Source organism: Triticum aestivum, chromosome 7B (assembly GCF_018294505.1).
Source record: "Triticum aestivum cultivar Chinese Spring chromosome 7B, IWGSC CS RefSeq v2.1, whole genome shotgun sequence".
Lineage (NCBI taxonomy): Eukaryota > Viridiplantae > Streptophyta > Magnoliopsida > Poales > Poaceae > Triticum > Triticum aestivum.
Genome location: NC_057813.1, coordinates 648207035 through 648225261, shown reverse-complemented (window position 1 = coordinate 648225261; position 18227 = coordinate 648207035). Strand labels below are relative to the sequence as shown.

Here is an 18227-nt window from a genome sequence, read left to right as displayed (position 1 = left end):
TGCGAATACAAAATAAAGGGGAGGACGGGCGCCAGCGGCCGACGAACTCGGAGGCGGCGGTGACGCGAGGACGCCCGGCTGTGGTAGCGGCCGCCAGGCTCCCTGCGTGCTCCCTGCCAAGGAAAAGAAAGAACTGAGAGGAAGAAGGAGAGAGCAGGGCAACGTGCGCGAGGACGAGGAAGGGGTGGATCGGGCGCTGAGAGCGCGCGTGGAGGACGGAGGAGGGGAGGCGGCTCGGTGGTGGCCTCGATCCCGATCTGGATCGAGCTGCGGGGGGCCTTAGAAACAGCGGCAGATGTTGAGGGAGTGTGCTGCGTGGGAGTAGTTCTCTGCTTGACAGAGAGATGGGGGAGAAAAAGATAGGAAGATATGGGGTGAGCGACTGAGACGAGGAGGAGGATGAGAAAACAGGAGGAGGATGAGAACAGCGGTGCGTGGGGCCAGATGACAGAGGCCGCCCGCTCAAGACGGCTGGTTTGTCTACAGCTGGATAGGACACGGCTCCTCTGCCGTGCGCTAGGTGACGTTGGGCCGCTGACATGTGGGCCAGATTTCCCACAGGCCCACATGTCAGTGGTAGAACGGCAGGCTGCCGAACGGTAGAGGATCCTCGCGCAGCTGGATATGGTTTGCCTTACGAGGGACACCCAAGCGGGCTGCAGTAGACACAAGACACTGGTAGGATCCGATATTTGGTAGTATTTAATATAAATAACTCTAGAGGATACGCTCCTTTGTCATCAAATCGTTTGATTCTTGCCGTGCATGCATTTGATTGTTTCTCTGTATCTACATACACATACCGGGTTTGCTTTTAATTTTTCTTCTTCTTGAAGGAAGATTTGCATCTGTTTGTGGGTTTGACTCACTAAATAGGTCAGGACACACGCGGCGAAAACACATATGCATGGACGCCCAATGAAGTAAATACATAAATTATCTTTGGGCGCTGTTGATTTCAGTTTAGCGCAAAACGTAGGCATTTACATGTCATGGCCACAAAGTCTTTAATTGTTGTTAATAAAGTTGTTCTTTCAGATCAGGAAGAACATGTCATGCTTGATGTTCGTGGAGAAGTTGTTTTCTTGAGAGAAGTCCCTGAAGATGATTATGTTGAAGATGGTACGAAGGAACGAGACAACCACTTATTTTGCCCAAACATTGATGCTATGAAGAAACAAGAGCAATTGCATCCAGAAAAAATTACTTTGGAAGTGTTGCATATACGACAATTTTTTATTTGTGAAGTCAGTGCAATGGTTAATCTATCCATGTTGTATGCTTTGTCAATATGTATCGACAGAATGATCTACAATGTCATATTGAAGTCGGACGAAAAACATGGTGAATCAATGCTCTTACTTTAATATTATTTTTCTGCTTTCTAAATTGCTTCAAGGAAAAACATGATACTCTAGCATGCAAACAACAGATATATTCTCATGCTTATGTCCAGGTGTAATTAGATTTATTTATATGTAGCTACATATGCTCTATTTATGATGCAAATTTTATATTCGTTATTTAATCAACAACAACTTCATATAGTATACAAAACTCTCATGTACTCAAGCAATTTGGATGGCAATCTCGAGTCATGGATGCCAAGGAACAAAGAGGGGGGAAAAGACAGGGATCCGTATTTATGAATGACCAGTGAAGAACAACGGAAAAAACTGATTCTAAATGACCAGTGAAGAACAATAGAAAAAACTGATGCTAAATGACCAGTGAAGAACAACAGAAAAAACTGAAAAAGCATCATGAAGCCTATCAACCAACAAAAGAATAAAAGATTCAGCCCAAGAAGAAGGGAAGAAGAAATATGCAAACATGGAGCCGACACGGAAGATAAAAAAAGTGCGCATGAGAAAGGCATAAATACACAAATATGCAATCACAACAAAAGAAAGCTAGAATAGAGCAGTTTACAAATATCCGTGAGCTGGGGCGCAACACATTAAACAAAGATTCAATTACGGTGAAGAATCCTCACCAAAAGGACTTGATGGTAGCACACACACAACATTCTTAGACGCTAGGCGAAGTATACGACATTTTTTATGTGATATTAGTAACTCAACATGATTTTTTATATATGGACAGTCTAATGTACAATGTGGTATTGAAATCAGACAAAAAACATCATGTGCGCTCTTACTTTAAAAATTCTTTGAATTAATAACTGAACTCTTGGAGAATTTGCTTCAAAGTTGAGGGAAAAAATGCACTCGACCAAAGTCCTCCATGCACCCCTCTCTCTCCAACCACCGCCCCTTTATCCCGTAGCAACGCACGGGCACGTTCCCTAGTGTATATATATACACACACACACACACACACACACACACACACACACACACACACACACACACACACACACATGTATATTAACCATTGTGTTAACGCAAAAAAAACATTCAAATGATGATCTGCAAGACATAAACATGCTTCAACAGTACAGACAGTGGTGTGTTTACTTTTACACAGCTGAAAATACAGGGAGTAGAAAACAATTAGACAAACAACATAAGAAAGCTAGATCTAATGTGTAGAACTTAGAAGCTCTCTTGCTCCTCTGAAGAACTTAAAAGCTCCTTTCTTTTCTTTTCTCAACAGTACGTGTTAGCAGAACAGCTCATGAACAGAAAGCATTCCATCCCTACCTTACATCCTGAGGCGCTGCACCTCCACCCACTCTGCCCATGGACGAACAAACAGAGGGCGGCTCAACTATTCAAAGCATAGCGTCCTTGCTGCTGTAGTAAAATGTGTAAAGTACTGGCCTGCTCACAAGCAGAACATGCTCACAGTGGAAGATTAGCTGACAAGCAATCTCTCATCACCTTGGGAGGAACAGCCAAGCAAATTAGCTGACCTTTTGCCCCAGAGCTGACCAGCTTATTTAGCATCTTCCTGAAGCATAATTATTTCCCCAAAAGATATGGGCAAATCTTAGAAAATCACTGGCACAGTATGGATCAATTTAAAATATGCACCGATACGGAACATCTAAAAAAGGAACAAACGAATTAAACATGCTCTTTACAGAGCATACACGACTGCAATGTTGTAAAATATATATAGAAACTTGGATATCGAACGACTCTTTAGCGCAAATTCATAGGCGCTAACAAAAATAAAAATTTAAACACCATATATTATTACATCCTAAAGTTCACATAACCATAACATGAATGGCCCATCAATAGACAATTAGACCGACGAAGAAAGGTAAATTCATGTAGCTAGAGACAGCACATCAGAATTCAGTACTTAAGAGAAAGAGAAGCATATGTGCAGCAAGAAAGAACAAGCATGTAGGGCAGAAAGAATCAAGCAAACCTTGAACAGCAGCACAGAGTTGCAGATGCAGCAGCCTAGCAGATCGTCGAACCTGCTAGACAAACGGAGATAGACCTGTCAGAGTACATGCATAAGAGTGCACACATAGGCATAAAAATAGCAGACACATTCTCGTAGACAACCAAAACAACAGCTAATTACCAGATCTAGAAAGCAAAACCAGGCCAAGAAAGCAGGCTAGACAGAGGAGTACACCAAGACAGACCAGCAGGAAAAACGAGATGAAAAAAAAGAAAGGTCACCACACACACATTTCATCGAACATGTTGCGCACAAGCAAACGAAGCGCAGACTAACCTCAATGGCAACGGCAGAATGATACGACGGTGGAAGCAGGACAGAACAGGAAGAAACCAACCTGCACTCATAGGGGACAAGAGGAAGGGCACAGAAGTTAGCAGGGGGCACGGAAAAGGAAGGCAAGAATAAAGAATCAAGTACAAAAGGGCACCAATGTCAACCGGCAGTGTTGATCCAGCGCACGAAGGCTATTGCAACGGACGAGCACACCACCAGCAAAGAAGGATGAACAATCCAACTTAGGAGAACCCATAGGCATCTGGAACAGAAAAATGCCCAGCATAATTAGAATCAACTAACAGTGACTAAACAAGAAGAGTAGACCATTAATAAAAGGAAAATGATAGGGAAGAGACAATCATTGACGAAGAGAATAAGGGAGGAGCAAGCTCGCCAAATCCTACAAATGAAAGGGGAAAACATAGGGAGCTTACTGGATTCGAAGAGGAGAGGAGGAGGCGGCCGCTGAACTCGCCGCCAACTACGGCGCAACTGCCCCTCTCGACCGTGCGGGCTGCAGCAGACGATGCGGGCTGAGGCGGTGCATGGGGCCGACCAGCGGCTGCAGTTACTCCTGCTGCTCCGGCCAAAGGGCATACCTCCATGGCCGAACATGCCTCCTTGCTCCGGCTTCTCCATCCGGCGAGCCTCCCTCCACGGCCCACCCCGTCCTCATTTGTCGCTGCACCAACCCCCGGTGCTTTCTCCCGCAGGCGCCAGCCTTCTGCCCAGACCCGACCCATGCGCCACCAACCTAAGCGACAGGTCAACGGCGGCGTCCTTCCCTGCCTTGTACTGTCCCATCGGCCATGGATCCATGGTAGCCGGTGGAGGCATGGGGGGACGATGGGGAGTGGGAGGCGATGAGCACGCACACCGGCACACGCAAGGGAGAGGGAGAGGGTTCGTGGATTCGTGTTGTGGCGGCTGAGGAGAGAGGGAGGGATGCGGCGTGCGAGCGAGGGGATTGGGCGAGGGGCTTTCGACGACACACCTGCATGACACACGACGTGGCCAACTGCTCCGCAGCCTCCCACGTAGGATGCGGGCAGCGCCAGACCCGACGCATCAAGAGTGGTTCATCCGATTAAATGCAACCCAGACAATGGAAGATCCGGCAAGCAGGACCAGGAGTAACGGCGGCCCACCCGTCATCGCGCCAGCACAAACATGGGTGCACAAACCGGGCGCACATGCTGTGGCCAACCCTTCGACAACTGCCGCAGGACGCAGGCTGCGGGCAGTGAGGAGCGACCCTCCAAAATCGGTTGACCGAGAACATACATGGTGAGACATGCAGCCAAGGCAACTGACGAGCGGGACCAGAGATAGCACCGGCCCATCCGTCACATGCAAAGCACATGCGTGGGTGAGGGAGTCCTGGATTAGGGGGTATCCGGACAGCCGGACTATGTACATCGTCCGAACTATCGAAGCATGAAGATACAAGACTCAATACTTCGGCCCGTGTTCAGATGGGACTCTCCTTTGAGTGGAAGACAAGCTTGGCGATCCGGATATTGTATTTCCTTCCTTGTAACCGACTCCATGTAAACCCTAGCCCTCTCCGGTGTCTATATAAACCGGAGAGGATGGTCCTTAGAAGGCCGATCACAATTACAATCATTCCATCATAGGCTAGCTCTTAGGGTTTAGCCTCTACGATCTCGTGGTAGATCTACTCTTTTACTACTCATATCTTCAATATTAATCAAGCAGGAAGTAGGGTTTTACCTCCATCGAGAGGGCCCGAACCTGGGTAAACATTGTGTCCCTTGCTTCCTATTACCATCAGCCTAAGACGCACAGATCGGGACCCCCTATCCGAGATCCGCCGGTTTTGACACCGACATTGGTGCTTTCATTGAGAGTTCCTCTATGTCGTCGCTTGGAGGCTTGATGGCGTCTTCAATCGCTAACAACATGATCCAGGGTGAGACTTTTCTCCCCGGACAGACCTTTGTGTTCGGAGGCTTTGCACTGCGGGCCAATTTGCTTGGACACCTGGAGCAGATCGACAGCCACGCCCCTGGCCACCAGATCAGGTTCGGAAACTCGAACTACACGACGGATATTTGCGGAGACTTGATCTTCGACGGATTCGGCCCTGTGCCAGGAGCGTCGGACAGTCACGACGAGCACGGCCTAGACCTGCTGTCGGACAATGCTCAGGACATCATCCCGGCAGCAGCCCTGGATCTAAATCCAGAGCAAGTTGCGTTGCCCAAGGACGAAGGGGTGGACCCCGCCCCGCAGGCCGCATACTCATCGGCGGTGGAGCCGAACACAGGTCTCACCTCTATGGAGGCCTGTAACCCCGCCCCCCCGGACTCGTATCCGGTTGTTGGTTCCGATCCGCATACCCTCGAGCCAGGTTTGGCTTCGGTAATGGATTTTACCGCTACGGACATCTTTTAGCACTCTCCCTTTGGTGACATGTTGAACTCGTTAAAGTCTCTCTTTTTGTCAGGAGGCTCTGGGTCGAATTATGTTCGACTTGAGTGGGAAGCAGGTGACGAAGGAATTCGCTGCCTACCCACCATCCACTTCATTGCCACGGTCGATGATTTAACCGACGTGCCTGACTTCGACTCCGAAGACATCGACGGTATGGACGATGATGCAGGAGAAGCTTCAGAATCTCTGGGACGCGGGACTACTACCTTGTCACACGATATATACATGGTGGATACGCCCAAGAAGGACGGCGGCGACAGTCCGGAGGATAAAACACCCGGGCAAAAGCCAAAACGGCGGCGCAGACGCCGCTCAAAGTCCAGCAACAACAAAAATAGCGACAAGAGCGCAAGAAGGATTGACATACCAATAAGTCCCGAAGGCAATAACGACCACATGGACCCAGCGATGGAGCAGGACAATCCAGGTCACGCCAAACCGAGTTCGGAGCAAACACCCGATCAAAATGATCAGGAGGGACGAGCTCATGAAACCGCCCTAGAATAGGAACACAACCCGGATGACGATGCATTCATCATTCCGAACGAACAAGTGGAACGAGACAACCTCCATCGAAAGCTTATGGCCATAGCAAGAAGTCTAAAGAAGCAGAAGCAATAGCTCAAAGCCGCACAGGAAAAGCTAAGTCGAAGATGGAATAAAGTGCTAGACACCGAAGAAAGATATGGCGGCGATCGCCATACGAAAAGCTATCCAAAGCGCAAGCTACTGCCAGAATTTGACGACGAGGCCGCTCCACCAAAGAATAATACGACCAGGAGACCAGACGTACCGCTTCACAACCGCAACAGAACGGCTACTGACGCCGCTCACAATCTGCGTGAGCATCTGGATAAGAAAGCCGGTGCAGCCAGGTCCATCTATGGATCTAAAGGACACACCCCAGCGAGGGACTATGGTCACCCAAAGGCTCATACAAGCCAATTACCAGTTCGGAATAAACTTCGGACACAACAACAGCCGACTGCATGCCACAGCACGTCCAGATACAGAGGGGCTGCTCACCCCCTGTGCTTCACCGAAGAAGTACTGGACCACGAATTCCCACAAGGCTTTAAACCTGTAAACATAGAGGCATACGACGGAATGACATACCCAGGGGTCTGGATCGAGGACTTTTATCCTGCATATTCACATGGCTCGTGGGGATGACCTCCACGCCATCAAATACCTTCCATTCAAGCTGAAGGAACCAGCTCGACACTGGTTGAAAAGCCTCCCCAAAAACTCAATTGGGAGTTGGGAGGAACTCGAAGACGCTTTCAGGGCCAATTTTCAAGGGACTTATGTCCGGCCTTCGGATGCAGATGATCTAAGTCACATAATCCAACAGCCCGGAGAGTCCACACGCAAGCTTTGGAACAGATTCCTCACTAAGAAGAATCAAATTGTCGATTGTCTGGACGCCGAAGCCTTAGCGGCATTCAAACACAACATCTGTGACGAATGGCTCGCCAGACACCTCGGCCAATAAAAGCCAAGGACAATGGCAGCCTTAACAAGCCTTATGACCCGCTTTTGCGCGGGAGAAGATAACTGGCTAGCCCGTAAAGGCACCAGCGACCCCAGCACATCCGAAATACGGGATGGCAACGGGAAGCCACGGCGTAATAAAAACAAACGCCAAAGCAAGGAAGAGAGCCCGGACAACACAACGGTCAATGCAAGATTCAGGGGCTCTCGACCTGATCAGCAAAAGAAGCCATTTAAAGGCAGTAAAGAGGGACCGTTCGGTCTGAACAGAGTCCTGGATAGACTATGCCAAATTCACGGCACCCCGGAGAAACCTGCGAACCACACCCATAGAGAGTGCTGGGTCTTCAAGCAGGCCGGCAAATTAAATGCCGAAGACAAAGGGAGGGAAACACCAAGTGAAGACGAGGACGAGCCTCGCCAACCGAACACTGGGGGATAGAAAAAATTCCCGCCAGAGGTTAAAACAGTAAACATGATCCACACGACTCACACATTCACGAGAAGGCATGAACACACGCTCAGAGACGCGCACGCTGTAGAGCCCATCATACCCACATATGACTACTGGATGTCTCGTCCGATCACTTTCGATCACATGGACGGCTGAACTAGTATTCGGTGCGGAGGATCACAGGACTTGGTGCTTGACCCAATAATCGACGGATACCGTCTCACCCGTTTCCTCATGGACGGCGGCAGTAGTCTCAACTTAATATACGAGGACACTGTCCACAGGATGGGGATAAACCCATCCAGAATTAGCCAAAGCAACACCACCTTTGAAGGGGTGATACCAGGCATTAAAGCCTACGGCAGGGGCTCCGTTGTACTGAAGGTAACATCCCCCCCCCCCCCAGGCAACTCCAAAAGCGAAGAACTACTCTTCATCGTTGCACCCTTCCAAAGCGGCTATCATGCACTGCTTGGAAGACCGGCCTTCGCACGCTTCAATGCATTGCCACACTATGGCTAACTTATACTAAAGATGCCCGGTCCCCGTGGCGTCATCACCGTTCGCGGAATCACGGAGCGCTCTTCACGTGCAGAGGAACACGCGACGTTCCTGGCGGCCGGACTATAAGCGGCCTCTAATATCAGAAAACATGACTGGTCATTAAGACCATAGACACGGTTAGACGAGTCCGGTAGCCCGGATAAAGTTCAACCGGGCACCATATATGTAATCCCATAGCGGGAACCAGGGGCTATAAATATTTAATATAAGCCCCACACTGGCTCAACCTTATTGGCAGGCCATCATCTTACACTTTTACTATCAATCGCATACTTACGTTGTACTCTCCTATGAGTTTTCCTTTTTTTTCCACAGACAACGCTCGCGCGATACCCTTCCAGGATATGACACAACAGAGACAAAGGCGCAGACGTGCAGCAGGGCCCCATTCAACAGGTTTCTTTTTAGATTAAGACAACCTTTTCTATTGTCTCTTGTTGCTCAAACCATCCCATGGGTTCCATACCCACAGAGATACTGTCGTTATTGGCATTTCGCCACCAGATTACCGCACGTACCTAGAAACACAGGGTTCATATTGAATGGGCATTCTTGAGCCCATCTTCTGTTGTAAAGTCCGAACACCTCCGGGGGTGTTCGGCGTCACGAGTTTGGCCTTATATGCATCAGCTCCGAATCATGTCCGTGGTCAAATGTTGGGTTTGCCCGGCTCCTGGGTTTGCCGCCTTACGTTTCATTATTATCGGCTAAGGCAGGCCAAAGGAGAACTACTGCGATTGTGCCCTGGTTATTTCGGATGAGCGCCTCAGTAGAGAAAGCCGAAAACTGACCGTCATGATACAGCGCGAGACTGTTCAACCACTGGAAGACTCACCGGAATCTCTAGGATTCCTCCGCATTAACGAAGGGCTGTTTTCCGGCCATGTACACACGCACCCGTATTCGGATGCATGCGAAGGTACCAGGGGCTACATAGTAGCCCCACCATTATACTCCCATGGCTAAGCGAAAGTGTTACAGCTATATAGTCCGGTTGCCTAGTTCGACGTGCGATCACCTCCTTAATGGACCAAGACGTTGGATCAAGTGTGATTAAGCATATTCTTCGCGAACACCCCCGCATTGTATGCGTGGGGGCTGAAGCCAACGACTGCTATCTTTCGGACTACTTGTACATATAAGAATGGCCGTACAGGGGACACAATCATATTCTTAGGCAAAAAAATATAAATATAGCCTCATAATCAAAATAAACATTGTTTTTACAATGATTCGACTTATCACTCGAACAAAATATTCTTCGAACACTGCGCCTCTATTAGGCGAGCACCTTCTGTGACCTGCGCCAAGTAGTGCTCGGCCAGATATTGGCCTCCCGCCGGATCCTGGGTCGCTATAATGGTGGCCTCCATATCCATCCAATAGGATTTTATGCGGGCAAGAGCCATCCGCGCACCCTCTATGCACACCGACCTCCTCATGGCGTCGATCCGAGTCACGGCCCCAAGGAATTGTTGCACCAAACCAAAATAAATGTTCGGCTTGGGCCCCTTCGGCCAAAGATGGTCTATTACAGACCGCATTGCAAGCCCGGACAGCCTATGAAGCTCTGCCACAGCAGCCACCTTCTCATTCAACGGCAGCGGGCGATTGGGAGCATTGAATTGCGACCAGAAAAGCTTCTCAACTTCCTTATCACCTTGATCCTCGAAGAACTTGGCAGCGTCAGTTGTACTATTTGTCAAGTCCGCATATGCGTCTGCAGGACTCCAATGCCCAGCTAGGGGAGCATACTTTGGATCCAAAAACTTCGTCCGCAGTAGGTAGGAGCCCCCAGCCACGATGTTATCGGCCTGTTGGAGCTCCTCCCGCATACCCCGGATCTCGGTCCGCATCTCCTTGGCGGCATTAAGTGCCTTGTCCAGCTCGGCCGAAGTAGCCTTATTCTCCTTTTCATGGAGCACATACCGGTCGGCGGCATTTTTCAACTCTTCAGCCATTTCGGCTATCTTTTCCTCGCTTCGGCGATGAGCAGCCTGTTCAGCTCTCAACTCTTCGGCCGCCTTTAGGACAGCCGCATTGCTAGCCCGAGCTTGTTCCTTGGCCTGAGCAAGCTCGGCCCTTAGGGCCTCCACGGCAGCGGCACCATCTGCAGTGCATACACAGGGCATTAACATTATGCCATTCTCGCATTTTCCTATACGATATAATAAGGGAAGCAGAGCACATACCCTGGGATTCTTCCAGCCGTTTGTTCACCAGCGTGATATCGGCATCAATAGATCTGATTTTCCTTCTTAGTTCGGCAACTTCAACAGACTGGTCGGTTGCCGGATCCTTGTATACATGCGCACATATACAGCGCATCCATTAATATATGATCCCCCGTTTGCCGCCTATGGCGGGCAATCGGAGTCTCAGGGGCTACTATGTCAGGACCCCGACTCAATGCCACATCGATCTAGCATGTAACACCTCATATCACTTTGCGGCCTCACGAACGGTATTCCCACGGGTGTCGCCTTACCTTTGCCCGGGACCGTTTGCGCCTTTTGGCACACATATATGATAGTGTCGCTAGCATCCATATGATAAGGAGCCCGGGCTGACATGGCTAGTCGTAAACCCAAAGTGGCACAGACTTACAGGGACAGGCATCCATGACCCATCATCAAACGTGTCGGTCATCAACGAGTGAATCCGGGCTGTAGCACTAGGCTAGCAGGACTCCGGTAAACCGGGCTGTAGCGGGCTAACAGGACTCCGGTATTCATCGTATGACATTTCCCCGAAGGGACAGACACAGGAACGAAGAAGGACACATGCTGGCCAGCCTAAGTGTTTCGGAGCAGTAGCAAGCTACCATGGCTCAGTGGAAGCACTAGGAGACATTTCCCGGTAAGAGAGGCTACCAAGGATAAACAACTAGATAGTCAGATCCCACACATACCAAGCATTTCAATAACATACACACAATATGCTCGATATGTGCAAATACAACATGGCATCACAACATGACTCTACAACTCAAGTTTTATTCAATAGGCTCCGAGGAGCGAGATATTACAAACATGGGTCTCTCGACCCAGCATTCAGAGCATAAAAGTCAAAGCACAAGCGGAAGCTTAACATGTCTGAGTACAGACATCTACAAATGAATAAGGCTAAGAAGCCTGACTATCTACAAGATCCTGCCGAGGGCACAAGATCGTAGCTGAGGTAACAAGCTAAACGTCGAAGTCCACGTTGAACTACTAGTGAGACTGAATTCTCTCTGCAAAAACATAAAATAGGCAAACGTGAGTACAAATGTACCCAACAAGACTTACATTTGAACTATCTACATATGCATCATTATCAACAAAGGGGATGGTGGAGTTTAACTGCAGCAAGCCAGCTTTGACTCGGTGGCTATCCTGAACTACGACTGCAAGCGACTCTTCGAGGTGGCGCACACGAGTCCACATATTCACCAACCAATACACCACTATGGATCCGCTCCCGTCTCCCTACGAGAACGCCATCCATAGCACTCACGCTTATCTTGCGTATTTTAGAGTATCCACTTTCACTTGTCTATGAACTGTTATAGGCAACCCAGAAGTCCTTTTCAGTGGACACGGCTATTCGAATAGATGATGTTAACCCTGCAGGGGTGTACTTCTTCATACATGTTTCCACCACTTAGCGTCTGCACACGACATGTGCTCGGCAGACTTCAAGCGAAAGCCGACGTGGGTGTAGACCACGACCTACCTAAACACTCAAGTCTCTAGTCCAGGTTTATCGCCTATTCAGGTTCCATCCGCAGGGAGTCCGGCCGAAGTGTCCACATACGGCCCCGAACGATGTGTGCAGGGTTCCCAAGACACCAAATGGGCGCCCGGTACACCGTGCCACGTGCCTACCGCATCACAGCCCACCCCTCGGGTCAGCGCTGCCCACGGCCTCTAGCATACTACAAACACCAGAAACTACTTGCAACTCCTGGACAGAGGACAAGGGTGAATAAGAAGTTGAGCGGGGTCATATTTCAGGGCCCAATGCATGGTAGTAGCTGAATCATGGATCACAAACACAGAACTCAGTTCCTAAGGACGGCTTCAATGAGACAACCCACCATGTACTCCTACATGGCCTCTCACCACTGCCTTTACCAAATCGTGTTCACACACTTAGCTCACACACAGTAGGACATGTTCACACACCTCTGATTCATCCCCGATGAATCAGACCTGACTCAACTCTAAGCAGTAGCAGGCATGACAAACAAGCATGAATGAGTAGGCACCTACTCATGCTAGTGGGTTTCATCTAATTATTGTGGCAATGACAGGTCATGCAGAGGATAAAGGGGTTCAACTACCGTAGCAAGTAACAGATGAATCGTTGTTATCCTAATGCAGTAAAAGAGAGCAGGAGCGAGAGAGTGGGATTGTATCGGAATGAACAAGGGGGTTTTGCTTGCCTGGCACTTCTGAAGATAGCATTGAGTCTTCATCAGTGTCAACGATCACAACGTCGATACAACGTCTACCGAGGGGGAACAACACCGACAAACAGAGAAGAAACACGATCAGTGCAATGCACAATATGATGCATGCTATGACATGGCAATAAGAATGTGTTTTGGCTAATGCAAGCTAGAACAGATTGAGATGAGTCCATTTGAACCAAAGATTCAAATGCAAACCCATTTCAAGAGGTCATAATAGTGCATTAACTTGTTCACCTAAACAGCAAGGTTAATGTGTTCTAACATGAATGAAACCAGTGCAGATGGATAGATTGGATTTTTCTGATCATTTTTCATATATAATTTATTTGATTTGGAGCTACGGCTGATTTTATATGATTTTTAGAAGTTTGCATTATTTTCTGAAATTCCTGAATAAGAATAATTCCAATAATTGAATTAATGCGTCAGCATTGCGTCAGGGTGACGTCAGCAGGTCAAAGGCGCCAGCCCAGGTCAAACCTGACGGCTGGGACCCACATGTTAGTGTAACAACTAACTAACAGAGTTAGTTAGCATTAGGTTAGCACTAACCTAGGTTAATTAGAGCCTGGGCCCACTTGTCAGTGTGTCAACTAATTAACTAAGTTAATTAGTGCTAATTAAACTCACACTTAAACTAAATAGGGGCATGGCCCACGCGTCAGTGACCCTGGGGGGGGGGTCAAACTGGGGTCAAACCGAGTCAAACGAGGTCAAACCCACCGGTGACTCAACGCCGGCGAGGCCCGAGACGGCGGCGCGGCTCGGAAATCACCCATGGTCGACCAAATTGACCGCGGTTTGGTCCTACGCGTAGCTGGGGCTCGTGCGCATCTAGTAGGCCAAGCGGGAGGAGCTGGGGTGGTCTGAGTCGACGGCGGCGAGCACGAATGCGGCGGCCGGAGTTCGGGTCTCGGCGGTTTCGGTGTTGCGAAGTACGGCAGGAGCAACTGGAGGGGGTTTTGGGCTTCTGGCGTCGCGCTGAGCACGGCTATGTGCTCGGTTGCAGCTCTATGTGACAGTGGCCACGGCGGCGACATGGCCGGCGGAGCCGAGCTCTCGGGCTTGTTGGGAAAGGCGGCTAGAGAGGGAAATAGAGCACGGGGAGAAAGGGGAGAGGCGGCGAAGCTCACATGGATTCCAATGGAGGGATCAGCAGGCTCGGGGAGGCACCGTGGACGACGGATGGGCGCCGGCGATCTCGGTTGCCCGAGGTAGAAGACGACCGTGGTGACGACGTTCGGGGGCGTCCGGTGCCGCGTGGCTGGGCTGAGAGGACGAGGGCGACTAGGTGGAGCTCTTGAGCCAGTCAGGGAAGCGAGGGGGAGGCGGTGGCCGCGGTGGTGCACGTCGGCGGCGGCGGGCGTGTTCGGGTGGTGCGAGGGAGAGAGACAGAGGAGGGGAGGAGGTCCAGCGAGAGAGGGGAGAGGTGCAGAGGGTCGAGGGGGTGCATGGCGTCGTGGGGGCGTCCAGGGGGAGGAGGAGGCAGCCAGGCAGGGAGGAGCTGGCCTCCTCGGCCGCGCGCGTGCGAGCACGCAGCTGCTCCTACTGGCAGGAGGAAGACGACAGGGAAGGAGGCGGTGGTGGGCTGGGCCAGTTGGCTGGGCTGCTAGCTGGGCCGGCCAGGTGCGCTGCACAGTAGGTAGGTCCAGGTAAGTCTCTCTCTCTCTACCTTTTATTTCTGTTTTCTATTTCTATTATTCTGTAGTCTTTAGGGCTTTATTAAAAATGCCAGGGCATTTCCAAAAATCACCAAACTGCTCATGCCCACTGTTTGGAATATAACCAACATGGAACATTTCAGTTTAGGATTATTTGGACATTTAAAATATTTTATAGAATTTAAATGTCCAAATTCAAATAGAGTATGATTTAATTCAGAGCCCAAATATTTCATGGAAAAATGTGCATCACCTCCGGCTACTGTTTACAGTATTTTCCAGAAATGATGAACATTTTTGAAAGTCATTTGGATTCACTGAGAATATTTTAGTTGAACCTAGTGGATTCCTTAGATGCTAGGGTTTAGGCAATCCCCATTTCAAGTTTCATAAAATTTAAACATGATGCATGGATGCTAAAGCAAAAAACAAGCAAGGCCTGAACTGGGGATGTGACAACTCACCCCCACTAAACAAGAATCTCGTCCCGAGATTCAAGCATAGGGTAAGAAGACACAATGACACAATCTAACACGATCTTCACGATCCAAGTTGCACTTCAAATGAACGTTGATTCAATCACCATCATTGTCTCGATGTCTTGCTCCAGGAACTCCTACCAACATGACAACGTGAGGGAAAAGAAACTCTAGAAGGATCGATCTTCTCGAAGATCGAGCAACTCATGATCAACTCATGGAATGGGACATAGAAACATTTCACGAGCTGAGACGCGAAGCACACATCCATAGGAATGGAGTGAAGCAGAAGACGAAGGTTCACTAGGTAGACAACAATTTCACGCTTAAGAGGGTGGTGAACGGTTGTCAACGTAACAAGGAGTTGGGTTGCCATGATACCATAACGAGACATTTTGGAGGAGGGTGACTCGTAGAAATATCCCCTTAAGTGGCAAAAAGAATTACCTTTGATTCCGAGATTATTGAAATTCTTTATACCAGCTTAAGGCAAATCAAAATTGATCATTTGGAGGAGTTCGGTGGAATGACATACCGGGACCAGTATGGATGATGTGAATTACCTTGTTGAAGACAACACAAGGGATAATTTTGCTGATCATCGAAAATGGATGAGACCCATGGTAGAATGACGCAATGATGGTGCAAGTTGGGGATAAAATGCAAATGTTGGGAATGATTCTGGTAACTGGGGGGGGGAGGCTCAATCAGTAGAGAGTGAGTCTACTGTTGAAAATTTATAGCATAACCGAGGAAACTGAGAGCACTATGCAATTAATGCCTACGATAAAACCTAGCACTTGCGCGTGCTCTCAAGAGCTTGAGCATTTCCATATTCATCAGGGTTCTGCCAATATCCGTGACAAGGATCGTGGCAAGACAACATGCTACCATGATGAATGGTGATGGACGATGCAGATGCAAAAGGGAGATAACACTTTCTCAGATTTCACCTTAGCGAAGCCAAGGAAACAAAATCTGGATGATCGACCGAGAAACATTTAGCACTCCGCTTCTAATGTTCTCCTTGATATGCTAGCGCAACCCATTTATTAAAATGGTTTGTTACCTAGAATCATCAAGTAAAAGGTCGTACTTCGGGAGCACAAGAATCCATAAGGAATAACTATGGAGGTAAATCCTATGAAATCCTCATGGGGAAGTGACCAACTTCGTCAATCAAGATACTACAATAATGGGTCTTCCGGTCGGGTGTGTTGGCCACGACATCCACTTTACCGGGTTACAGAGAGACCAATATTATAGATCTTGGGAAACGTTCCAACCATCATATCTGCCTGAGATTCAGATCTGGCTGGTGTCAGGATATTCTAGACTCATCAAGTCTAGAAAGAAAAATGAAAGTTTGCAACACAAATCGACGAGATGACGTTGCGAGATTCTCGGGGAATGAACTACAATAGCAAACTCCAAAACATAAGCCGTTTCTGCTACATACATGTGAACATGCTGTCACAGACAAGCATGACCACGTAGTAGTCTTATAATAAAACACTACCGAGTTCCGGTGGGAACCATCATTAATGATATTGGAGTCTCCGCGCGGAAATCTAAAGTATTCACTTTAGAACAGACTTCTTTATCTTGAACAATTCAATCAGTGGCTTGGTGTGCTAGGAAATACCGATGGATTGGAGGTAGCTAATCTCTCAAGCCATGATATACTTCGCACGTGCATGACTGACTTGGAATGATTCTAGAGTAAACAACAACAAACTTTCTCGAATTCATGGCGGCAACTTACATCGATTGCATGTGAACTTAGAGGAAGTCGCTACTTTCATCCAAACATATGCTTCATGAACGGAACATGAAGGCCTCGTTTACAAAGTTTCTAACATTAGCTTAATGTTTAACACGAATCATGGTGGATACAAGATGCTGCTAATGGGCTCAACAACAACTCATCCGAATTTCCATATCACTGGACTTCCACCATCATGTGAACATGGTGATAGCATTGGTCAGACCAAAAGATGTAATGGTATATGCTCGAGGGATCACCCACGAGTAAGACAACATTACGAACATCGTTGGTTCTGATTTGACTTGACTATAGCCCATACTCAAGTCAAAGTTTTGACAAGGCAATAGATCCAACAACTGATCACGAGGACCAATTGGTGAAGATATCATCTTACTTCAACACACACACACACACACACAAAGATATCCCTTTGGAGGTGAACTAAGTTAGACAAGCTTTTATCTCCCAACTCTCCAAGTTGTTGTTTGGCTTAACAAACTAGCTTAGGGGTATCCAACACAGATTCTTGGAGAAAAGTGGTTTATTGGAAAACCAACTTGATCACGAGCTCAACATAACAGTCAGGGGACAACCTGGTAATACTTCTGAGAAGATATTCAGAAAATCACGAACCACCGGTATGTTACTAAGCTCGAGAACAACCTTGCTTTTCAGGGCAAGATGATATGAACAATAAGCAAGGGATTGAATAATCCTAACTCATTGATCGAAGAGTGCACCGGAAATAAGGACTAGGTAGCACAGTCTATCTTAGAATGATGATTCAATAACCAACACGCTAAGGGTGAAACTATTGTCCATTTACTACTAAGCAACATGGTTGCTAGAAGTATTAATTTCACACATCACAATTCACTTGCCGGTATTCCGGTTGCAACAACACGGAACCGAGGAGCGAATGATGATGGCGAGAAGTATCACTACGTCAAGAATTCATAAGGGAAGGTGCAATTCTCATGACGTTTGTAAGTGCATCTAGTGCCACCCCTAGTTGGTTTTGGAGTATTGACGACAAAGTTGGTTGAGGGACTAATGCGTTTGTGAGAATTGCAGGATAACGCAGGTAGTGTCCCTCATTGATTCGGTTTACCTACCGGAGATGACCCCTAAAAATGTATGAAGACATTGAAGACAATGGTGGTATGAGAAGATATTCATATTGAAGACTATGACATGAGAAGACATTGCGTGAAGACTATGGAGC

The 18227-nt window shown here is 48.2% G+C and overlaps 1 protein-coding gene across 7 annotated transcripts; it reads right to left on the bottom strand.

The window, feature by feature from the left end:
• Positions 1-2428: 2428 nt before the first annotated feature.
• Positions 2429-4722, bottom strand: LOC123159464 (uncharacterized). 7 transcript variants are annotated; one of them, XR_006479723.1, is made up of 5 exons: positions 4101-4722; positions 3818-3925; positions 3664-3724; positions 3346-3397; positions 2429-2916 (listed from the first exon to the last, which is right to left on the bottom strand). XR_006479723.1 is itself a non-coding variant. In XM_044577304.1 (5 exons), exons 1-5 carry the CDS (start codon positions 4407-4409, stop codon positions 2906-2908), a joined length of 534 nt encoding a protein of 177 aa, XP_044433239.1. In that variant the 5' UTR covers positions 4410-4722; the 3' UTR covers positions 2429-2905. The 7 variants fall into 7 exon arrangements, 4 of the variants coding, with proteins under 4 accessions (XP_044433239.1, XP_044433240.1, XP_044433237.1 ...); XM_044577304.1 differs by having other exon boundaries at positions 3346-3400; positions 3828-3925; XM_044577305.1 differs by having other exon boundaries at positions 3828-3925.
• Between the last annotated feature and the right edge of the window lie 13505 nt (positions 4723-18227).

Bases quoted from the DNA above. Each gene is read 5' to 3' on its own strand.
- LOC123159464 (XM_044577302.1), bottom strand. From the start codon at position 4,409: ATGGGTCGGGTCTGGGCAGAAGGCTGGCGCCTGCGGGAGAAAGCACCG. The intron at 3,926-4,100 runs GTAAGCTCCCTA...TTTCTGTTCCAG, and splicing joins TCCTCTCCTCTTCGAATCCA to ATGCCTATGGGTTCTCCTAA. The intron at 3,401-3,663 runs GTTAGTCTGCGC...CCGTTTGTCTAG, and splicing joins ATTCTGCCGTTGCCATTGAG to CAGGTTCGACGATCTGCTAG.